Source organism: Colobus angolensis, unplaced genomic scaffold (assembly GCF_000951035.1).
Source record: "Colobus angolensis palliatus isolate OR3802 unplaced genomic scaffold, Cang.pa_1.0 Scaffold48, whole genome shotgun sequence".
In the NCBI taxonomy this organism is placed as follows: domain Eukaryota; kingdom Metazoa; phylum Chordata; class Mammalia; order Primates; family Cercopithecidae; genus Colobus; species Colobus angolensis.
The window spans coordinates 12,312,490-12,323,590 of record NW_012118265.1 but is presented as its reverse complement, the minus strand read 5'-3'; the positions used below and the strand labels follow the sequence as shown (position 1 = coordinate 12,323,590).

The window sequence follows — 11,101 nt, the reverse complement described above, 5'->3', positions numbered from 1 at the left end:
ACTGCACTCCAGTCTGGGCGACAGACAATACAATAATAATAATAATATACAGTAATAATAAGAATAATTGTATATATTTGGGGGATACAGTGTGATGTTTTCAAGATTTTTGTCTTTCAATCACGGAGAAATAAAAATCAGATGAAGAAACAGTAAGGTAACTTATTTCTCATGCTAGCATCCTGCTTGTTTGCATAGTATATCTTATAAAAAATAAAACCACTCAGCCAGCCATGGTGGCTCACACTATAATCCCAACACTTTGGGAAGCTGAGGCAAGAGGATCACTTGAGCCCAGGAGTTTATGAGACCAGCCTGGGCAACAAAGTAATAACCCATCTCTACATAAAATAATAATTTAAAAAAATTAGCCAGGCATGGTGGCATGCCCCTGTACTCCCAGCTACTCAGGAGGCTGAGATGGAGAATCACTTGAGCCCAAGAGTTCGAGGTTGCAGTAAGTCAAGATTGTGATACTGCACTCCAGCCTGGGTGACAGAGCAAGACCCTGTCTCAAAAATAGAAAAGTAATCCTAGAAAGTTGGAAGGCCAAGGTGGGCAGATTACTTGAGGTCAGGAGTTCAAGACCACCCTGGCCAACATGGCGAAACCCTGTCTCTACTAAAAATACAAAAATTAGCTGGGCATGGTGGTGCATGCCTATAATCTCAGCTACTTGGGAGGCTGAGGCATAAGAATTGCTTGAAACTGTGAGGTGGAGGTTGCAGTGAGCAAAGATCACACCACTGTACTCCAGCTCCAGCCTGGGTAAGAGAGTGAGACTCTGTCTCAAAAAAAAAAACCTCAATTCAATTATAATCTAGTGTTTTCCCCCTGTACATCTAATAGGCAATCATACTTAATATATATACTATACCTAAATAACAAAAAACTAAATGGTACATATTCAACTGTTTAGTTAATATTCATATACATTTTTTCCACAGGAAATATATATATATATAAATATATTAGCTCCAAATGAATCTTTCCCTTACACATGCCTTCCTCTAACCCTAGACCATGAGACAAACAAAGCTCCAAACCTAACTCACCCTGCCATTTTTGGATGGTGCATTGCATCCAAGTCCTAAAAGTAATATTATATATATACACATATTTTATATTTTTTATATATAAAGTGGCCATATACATTTTTTTCCACAGGATATATTTATATATATTATCTGTATTTTTTATATATCTTTTTCCCACAGTATATTATACATATTATATATTTATATATACTTTATATAGTTTACAAATATTTTATACTTTATGTTATATATTATACACTCTATATATAGTATATATGCATATATACTTTGTATTTTATATAAACACATCTACAAATATATATACATACATGATCTATAACATATATATCCTGTAGGAAAACATATATGGCCACTTTATTTATATATGTATATATATGGCCACATACATCTGTATTTACTTATATTTAAATGTAGGATCAGTTAAAAAGGATGAGGCTCCTTGTTGATTGATAACCATATCAATTATCTGGCTTTATGTAACCTCTATTTCCAGGAAAGCTACCAATTTCCAGTAAAGAACCACCATAGAACAATCAGTACTTTCTAATTTGTTTTAACTGTACTTTTAAAAAGTATATAAAGTGATTATAACTAATTTGTCAGTTTAAGGCATACTAAAGTGGTAAACACACAGAGGTAAAAACACAAGTATTTTAATGTGAGTCATACCTAATAAAGTCTCATTTTGTCATTTTGTTTACCTGTTTCCTATTTACACAATCTTCAGACTGTGACAAGATCTCTACATCATAAATTTCAACTGCATTTTTAATAGAGAGCTGATATAAAGGAAACCTCTCTTTCATAACTGAGAAACTGAAACATAAATGAGGAATCAGCAACTCTCCCCAACCACTGCCCCTCACACCTGATCACAGATGCAAAGTGTGACCAAAAATACCACAAAGTTCAAATTCATACAGAATCAATAAATCCTGATCTACAGAATGTTTAGGAAATACTATGATTAAAGTTTCTACTGTCCACTTTAATCCTCTTTGATAAAAGATATTTTGGAAATATTTTGTGAATCATAATTCTACTGTGTAAAGACACTTGTGGACATTACTAATGTATTTTCACATAAAGGACATGGAAAAGATGACAAAGAGAATGGAATTTTCTGGCTTCAGGAAATGGCTTTGAAGTTCCTTTCTTGAATAATCCTGATGTGAAACTGTTATGTTGTCACTAGCTTTTTTTCTCTTAAAAGCAAAGAATCAGATATGTTTGCAACTGCATAAGGTTCTAGTTCATCAGCATTTAAATACAAATATTATTCTGTGAGAAATGTTGACAATTTTAGCAGTTTTGCAAGAAATCTGCTTTGTGAATAAGGTTTACCAAATTCTTTCAAAATACTTTGCCATCCTCAAAATGCCTAAAAGCATACGATGTCATAATGAAGAAATTACTTACAAATTTATGGATTTCTTGACATTTGAATAAGTCACTAGAAATAACAAGACTGTGGTAAAGACATCTTTTAAAAATTTCTTAGAATTCTGAACATTTCAGTCTTCTCTATTAAAAACAGAACTTATAAATTATCTATGAATTCAAATACCTGAAAGAGAACCCCAGAGAATGTAAGAGAATACGGCAGTCTTTTAGTTTTGCAAGAAAGAGAACGTAATAATCTACCTTGATCTCAATTCCATAAAGATTTGCCCACTACCTACAATATTCCCTGTGGTGCCTAGGGCTCTGGGTGAAGAAGACTAAAAAGAGTGTTGCCTTCTGAGGCTATGATGATCTATCAGGAAAACAGATACGCTAAGGTACCCGGGCACAGCATACCTTGTTTAAGAGCACCTTCTCCTGCTCGGATGAAAGAGATTTCATTAGAATCAACCATGTGGTGTGCTCCATCTTGCAGGACAAACCGGAGCCCAGAGAGCTTGTGACCAGAAAGAGGGCCCTTCTCGCAGGCATCTAAAAACCCCTGTTAATGAATGAACACAACTTCTGGAGAGAGTGGATTTTACTTGCAGATACATTATCAAGAACCCCAAAATATTTGTGTTCAGAAGTGTACGTTTTTATGTGTGCTGTATTTCACCCCTCAAAGGATAATTTTTTAAAAATGTTTAACAACTTTACTATTGTTTTTTAACTTTTAAGTTCAGGGGTACATGTATAGGTTTGTTACACAGGTAAACTTGTGTCATGGGGTTTGTTGTATAGATTATTTCATCTCTCAGGTATTAAGCCTGGTACCCATTAGCTATTTTTTCCTGATCCTCTCCTTCTCACCCTTCACCCTCTAATAGGCCCCAGTGTGTGTTGTTCCCCTCTATGCATCCATCTGTTCTCATCATTTAGCTCTCATTTATAAGCAAGAACATGTGGTATGTGGTTTTTTATTCCTGAGTTAGTTTGCTAAAGATAATGGTCTCTAGCTCCATCCATGCCCCTCCCTGCAAAGGACATGATATTGTTCTTTTTTATGGCTGCATAGTATTGGTGTGTATGTACCACATTTTCTTTATCCAGTCTATCATTGATGAGCATTTAGGCTGATTCCATGTCTTTGCTATTGTAAATAGTACAACTTTACTATTTAAGTTTTACTACTGTGGCATTTAGATGAACAATTCCTTGGAAAAGCATATTAGTTAAGGGCATAAGCTGGTTTGAAAGCAAGACTTAGAGTGCTAACAGTCACTTTCTCATAACCTCATCTGCAGGAATTACTCAATTCAATTACTCATAACACATCATAGAGACAGCGTGATCTTAATTTTACAATGAGGAAACAGTGGAAAGGCAAAGCTAAGAAACTCCCTAAAAGAAAACCCCCACCAAAACTGGTGTTTATTCACTAGCTGTGTCTTGAGCCCCATACTGCATACCTCTAACTGCTTTGCCTCATTGGTAGATCACTACATTACAGCTCTGGTGTTACAAAATGTCAGTAAAAACTAGAATTAAAGAGTAATTCACGATTTTTTCAAATCTAATTCTTTTAAAAAGAATAGCTTTGTTGAAGTATAACTGATATACAATAAACTACACATATTTAAAGAGTACCATTTGATGAGCTTGCAATTTTTATTAATTCAGTCACTTAACAAATACTTGTAGAGCTCCTACCACTTGTTAGTTTTTCTTGGCAACACAGTAACATGGCTGCACAGATAGCACAAAATATTTATTGACATTTCAAAACTGTAAGTTATATTTGCTGTAAAATATCTAAGTTCTCCTTCATCTACATTCATCTTAGTGGATGTAAGAATTTAAAGTGTGTGAATGACAAAATATTGTCTTGAAATAGAATACATTAATCACAAAAAAAAAAAAATGCTCCACCACTGAAATCAAAACTATAACCTGTTAATAAGATCTTCTAAGTTAAAAGGTTAAAAACAAAAACTGGTCGGGCACAGCGGCTCATGCCTGTAATCCCAGCACTTTGGGAGGCCAAGGCGGGCAGATCATGAGGTCAGGAGATCGAGACCATCTTGGCTAACAAGGTGAAACCCGTCTCTACTAAAAAAAATACAAAAGATTAGCCGGGCATGGTGGCACGTGCCTGTAGTCCCAGCTACTAGGGAGGCTGAGGCAGGAGAATGGCGTAAACCAGGGAGGTGGAGCTTGCAGTGAGCCGACATTGCGTCACTGCACTCCAGTCTGGGTGACAGAGTGAGACTCGGTCTCCAAAAAAAAAAAAAAACACAGTCTATGTGAATTAATTAAGGGTTTACAACAGTTTTTTTTTTTCTTTTTTCTTTTTTCCATTTTGGAGACAGGGTCTTACTGTCGCCCAGGCTAGAGTGCAGTGGTGCACAGCTCACCACAGTCTCTATCTTCTGGGCTCAAGCAATCCTCCCCTCCCACCTCAGCCTCCAGGGCAGCTGGGACTACAGGTGTGTGCCACTACACCAGGCTAATTTTTTTTTTCTATTTTCATTTTTCTGTAGAGATGGAGTTTCAGCATGTTGCCCAGGCTGGTCTCAAACTCCTGGGCTCAAGTGTTCTGCCCACCTCAGCATCCCAAAATGTTAGGATTACAGGCATGAACCATCGTGCCCGGCCTACAACAGTCATAAAGCAAATGACCTGGAAAGCGAACAAAACACCCCTCACATGTGCAAAGCACTTCTCCAAGGAAATGTCACATAGTCTTATCTGATCCTCAATTTTGTGAGGGGTGCAGATTTAAGTATTTTCTCTCAGTTTACAAATGAAGAAACTGTTCTGAATACTGATTTACCAAAGCATATTAATCAGTAGTAGAAATGAGACAGTAGCACCCAGGTGTTGGGAATCTAAAGAATGATCATTCAGCTACAATAGTACACATAAAACTCTTACAAATCCCTAAGAACTACTACAAATTTTAATTGCTGATTACAATAGAGTAGTTTCAATTTATTAAGAAAAATACAACTATGATTCAGAAACATAATAATTTCCCATCATTGTCACAGCATGGATTTATAGCTCTTTTACTTAATGAACTAGACATTCTAAATCAGATGGAAAGCCTAATAATCAGAGAGACAGGAATGTAACTAAAACAAACCGTGACAGACAACATGATGGAACATAAAGTATGATTTAATACGTGATGAACTGCTTTTAGTAAGTAAAAATGCAAAAACGCTTTTTAAAAAATTTACCTTTTCTACAGCAGGCACAAACTGCTTTGGAATATTTGATCCGAATGTTTCATCTGAAAACTCCAATTTAGTGTAGTCCTCTGGGTCCAGAGGCTCCAGGACACCTATTACTTTTCCATACTGGCCTGCACCACCTGATTGTTTTTTATGTGTAAACTCAAACCTGAAAGTGATTTAGGAGAAAAAAAAAAAAAGGAGCATTATTATGTAATTACAAAATAAAGTAACCCCTATTAATTGAAAAGAACACATTTGATTATTTATTTATTATCATGGTCTTTTTATAAAAGTTTACTGTAGATTTTAAAAAGAACCCTCTCTTTTCTGTTTTTACTTGAAGTAAGGGTGGGATATACTACCCAAGGTAATACACAGGTGAATTTCACAAATAAAAAAGTAAAAGTCGAGCAATTAAAAGAAAAAGGTCAGTCTACGGTTCTTGTTTTAATAACCTACATTCCGAAGACCTTGCCCATTTCCCTGGAACACAGTGTTCTTTCTTTAAATCTCTGTAACCAAAGACATCTACTTGAAAATAGGACCTTTGATGGCTAAGTTAATTTATTCAGATAGTTTCTATTTGATTTTATTCCTTGGGCATCATAGACTCAGGCAATACAAGAAAAGGGATTTCCAAGTGAAATAATTAATACCTGAAAATGATCGGTGGCAAAATGATAGAGACTAACATAAGTCAGTCATTCAAAAGACACAAAAACATATTTAAACACAGGTCAGTGTTTACTTCAAACCACTAATGGCAACATTAATATGATAGAATAAGCACTTTACATACATACTAAAGATATGTAAACACAGGCTACTGTTTCACTGGAAAATCATTTCATGAGTATCTACTGTTTGCAAGGCATTTCTTCCTTTAAATTGAAATCTTCCTCAAGACTACACGATGGAAGAGGCCAGCTGCTTTCAAAATTATTAGCAGGTAAGAAAATGGACATTAATGAGTGTGCATTCCTGCATACAAATCTGACAGTGGTTTGGAAAAAGCAAGTATCAATATTTGCCTGTTCTAAGCTGTTAGGAGATGCCAGCTTACAACAGGCAAATTTCCAAAACTGTGGAACGCTCTCATATTCTCAAGTACACACAACGTTTTCTATGAGACATTTTAAATCATGTTTTCGATTTGTCAACAATATAACATCTATACAAACGTAATCTAGATCTGTGTTGTCTATATGGTAATAACTAACCATAGCTGTTTACATTTAAATTAAAAGATTTCCAACACTGCATCAAGTTCTAATGGGCAGCAATGCTCTAAAGGACCAAATCACAAACAAGTAACTCCACACAGTTTCAGGAACCATAACTGAATTTATAATCGAGAGAGTGCCAAACAACAGAATACTTCTGTGCCAGGCTTATGTTAAGTACCTTATATGGATTGTCTTACTTGTTCTTTACCACAAACCCATCAAGTAGGTATTATTTTTATCACCATTTTACAGATGAGAAACCTGAGGGACAGAGAGACTAACTTGCCCAATGTGACAGAGTATTAAGTGGCAGAGTCAGGATTTGCTCTAAAACCAAGGATCTTAAACATTCTTCTAGAAGGCTAATACAAAAAAGATATAAACTAACTTACAAACGCTGGGGTTAGTTTATTCACTTCAAAAGCTAACAGACGGTGCTACAAGAAGACAGATTTTGCAGTAGTTTAGAAAAAGTAAAGGTATAAGAACTAAGACTGCCTGACAGGCAGCTAAACAGAAATGCTGAAGGTGAAAGAAATGTCACATTATGAAAGACAATTTCATTTTGGCAAAACATCATCTGTCACATTAAAATAAATGTTGATTAGAATTGTTGGGTGGGGAGGGGTTGAGGGAAGAGAAATTACCTATTGGGTACAGTGAATATTATCTGGTAGATGGTTACACCAAAAGCCCCAGACTCCACCACTACCCAATATATCCATGTAACAAAACTACACCTGTACCCACTCAATCTATTTTTTTAATCAAAAAAAAAAAAAATTATGTCAGGGCCACATTGTTTTCAACAACAAAAATATATATATATGTAAGAATTGTGTTGGCTTTGTTGTTTACCTGAAATTTGCAGATTTGTTTTGACTTCAGAATCATAACAACGTTGCAAGCAATGGGCATTTCTAGTAATTATGTTTTTAAGAGAGCCTAAATTGGTATGTATACTTTTAAATGCCTATTATCTCACAACCAGTGTTACTAGCTTTGATATACAGAGATGGTGACTGCATTCATAAGGCTTCAAAATGGTGACTTGAGGAAGCTCACATACTGTATTTCTCAGTACTGGTGGTAATACACGAGATGTTAACTAGCGTGAAACCTAAAATTTCATTATCAGCAAAAAGCTCTGAGTTATCAGAATGTACTCAGCCACTTTCCTGGACACTATCAGCAGAGGACCTATTCAAAAACCTCACACACACAACGACAACCTAAGGGGCTGGCTCACAGATACATGACTCATCAAAAGGAAAAAAAAATAAGAGAAAAAAATTCCTCCAACTTCTTAGAAAAGGCCTTAAGAGGAGAACTAATCATTTCATCCTTTAGTTACTTTATAGTTGCTGGCTAATATAACTAGAAAAGATGAGAAATGCTTTATTGCTATTAATTTTTTAAAAAGCTATGTAGTCCAAAGAAACACTGTATTCATAAATTAAAACAGTTTATGAGGAAGACAGTATATTACAAATACATTTTTGTTCATTTTCTTTTTCAAAGCATCACAACATACAGGCATATCTTGGAGGCATCGTGGGTTCAGTAACAGACCACTGCAATGAAGCTAATATCACAATAAAGCAAGTCACACAAATTGTGTTCCTAGTGATTACAAAAGCTGTATGTTTACACGATACTGTAGTCTATTAAGTATGCAATAGCATTATGTCTAAACAAAAATCCCACCATACATATCTTCATTAAAAAATACTTTATTGCTAAAAAATGTTAACAATCATCTGAAACTTCAGCATCAGAATTAGAAGTAGGCACTGTAGGTCTAGGAGCCTAGAGTGTCTTAGCTTGATGCTGATGGCTACTGACCGATCAAGGTGGTGGCTGCTGAAGGTTGAGGTGGCCGTGGCAATTTCTTTTAAAATGTCTTTTAGAGATGAGTCTCTCTATTGCCCTAGTTGCCCAGGGCTGGTCTCAAAGTCCTGGCCTCAAGTGATCTTCCTGCCTCAGCCTCCCAAGTAGCTGGAATTAAAGGTGTGAACCACTTCACCCAGTCACATGATAATTTCTTAAGACAAGACAACAATGAAGTCGGCCCCACTGATTGACTTTCCCTTTCACAAGACTTCTCTGTAGCATGTGATGCTGTTTGAAAGGATTATATCCATAGCAGAATTTCTTTCAAAACTGGAGTCAATCATCTCAAACCTTGCCACTGCTTTACCAACCAGGTTTACCCTTTGTTATAATTTTAACAATGTTCGCAGTGTCTTCAACAGGAGTAGATCCCATCTCAAGAAACTACTTTTTTTGCTCATCCATAGAAGAAGGAACTCCTCATCTGCTCAAGTTTGAACATGAAATTGTAGGACTTCAGTCACATCTTCAGGCTCCACTTCTAATTCTAGTTCTCCTGCTATTTCCAATACATTCACTGTTACTTCATCCACTGAAGTCTTAAACCTCTCAAAGTCATCCATGAAGGTTGGAATCAACTTATTCCAAACTCCTGGTAATGTTATTTTGACCTCCTTCCAGGACTCACAAATGTTCTTAATGTCATCTGGAATGGTGAACCCTTTCCAGGTTTTCAATTTACTTTGCCCAGATCCATCAGAGGAATCAACCTATGGCAGCGATCACCTTACAAAATGTATTTCTTAAATAATAAGACTTGAAAGTCAAAATTACTCTTTGATCCAGGGGTTGCAGAATGAATGTTGTATTAGCGGGCACGGAAACAATATTAATCTCTCTGTACATCTCCATCAGAGCTCTTGTGTGACAGGTGAATTGTCAATGAACAGTAATCTTTTGAAAGAATCTTTTTTTTCTAAGCAATGGATTTTAAACATTCAGTAAGCCATGCTGTAAACAGATGTGCTGTTACCCAGGCTTTGTTATTCCATTTGTAGAATATAGGCAGAGTAGATTTAGCATAATTATTATGGGCCCTAGGATTTTGACAATGGGAAAGGGGCACTATCTTCAAACTTAGTCACCAGCTGCATTAGCCCCTAAGAAGAGAGTCACAGCCCGTCCTTTGAAGATTTGAAGCTAGGCACCAACTTCTCTACAGCTATGAAAGTCAAAGATGGCATCTTCTTCCAAAAGAAGGATGTTTCATCTACACTGAAAATCTCTGTTGTTTGACTGGGCGTGGTGGCTCATGCCTGTAATTCCAGCACTTTGGGAGGCCGAGGCAGGTGGATCACGAGGTCAGGAGTTTGAGACCAGCCTGACCAATATGTGAAATTCTGTCTCTACTAAAAATACAAAACTTAGTCGGGCATAGTGGCGGATGCCTGTAATCCCAGCTACTCGGGAGGCTGAGGCAGGAGAACGGCTTGAACCCAGGAGGTAGAGGCTCACTACAGTGAGCTGAGATCATGCCACTGCAATCCATCCTGGGCAACAGTGAAACTCCATCTAAAAAAAAAAAAAAAGAAAAAAGAAAAAAAGAAAATCTGTTGTTTCGTGTAGCCAACATCATCAACGATCTTAGGAGATCACTGATCACTACTGCAGCTTCCACATCAGCACTTGCTGCTTCACCTTTCACTTTTAAGTTACAGAGATGGCTTCTTTCCTTAAACTTCATGAACCAACATCTGCTAGCTTCAAACTTTCCTTCTGCAACTTTCTCACCTCTCTCAGCCTTCATAAAATTGAACAGAGTTAGAGCCTTGCTCTGGAGTAAGCTTTGACAGAGAGAGACATTTGATGTAAGATGATGGGCAAGCAGACAGATGGTATTTAAAGGTAAAGTCAATCAGAACCCCCAAATCCCAGGAGACAATAATAAGCATGAAACTGGGGCCCAAGTCCAGAATCCAGATTTACTGCGGAATCTACATAATTGGAAAAAAAGAGACCTCAAGAGTCTCGGGTGTGCGTGTTACTACCAAGTTAAAGGTTCTGGCCGGGCGCGGAGGCTCACGCCTGTAATCCCAGCACTTTGGGAGGCCAAGGCAGGTGGATCACCTGAGGTCAGGAGTTCGAGACCAGCCTAGCCAACATGGTGAAACCCTGTCTCTGCTAAAAATACAAAAAACTAGCCAGGCATTGTGGTGGGCACCTGTAATCCCAGCTACTCCGGAGGCTGAGGCAGGAGAATCGCTTGAACCCAGAAGGCGGAGGTTGCAGTGAGCTGACATTGCACCACTGCATTCCAGCCGAGGCAACAAGAGTGAAACTCCGTCTCACAAAAAAAAAA

The 11,101-nt window shown here is 37.1% G+C and overlaps 1 protein-coding gene across 3 annotated transcripts in view; it reads right to left on the bottom strand.

Annotated features, from left to right (window-relative positions):
- Positions 1–11,101, bottom strand: part of GFM1 (G elongation factor, mitochondrial 1) — a 45,844-nt gene that overhangs the window by 5,677 nt on the left and 29,066 nt on the right. For all 3 annotated transcript variants that reach the window (XM_011959043.1, XM_011959045.1, XM_011959044.1), the window contains 2 exons: positions 5,687–5,849; positions 2,859–3,003 (listed from right to left, as the gene is read on the bottom strand). In XM_011959043.1, the coding sequence (XP_011814433.1) occupies positions 2,859–3,003; positions 5,687–5,849 (308 nt within the window). The remainder of the gene's footprint in view (positions 1–2,858; positions 3,004–5,686; positions 5,850–11,101) is intronic.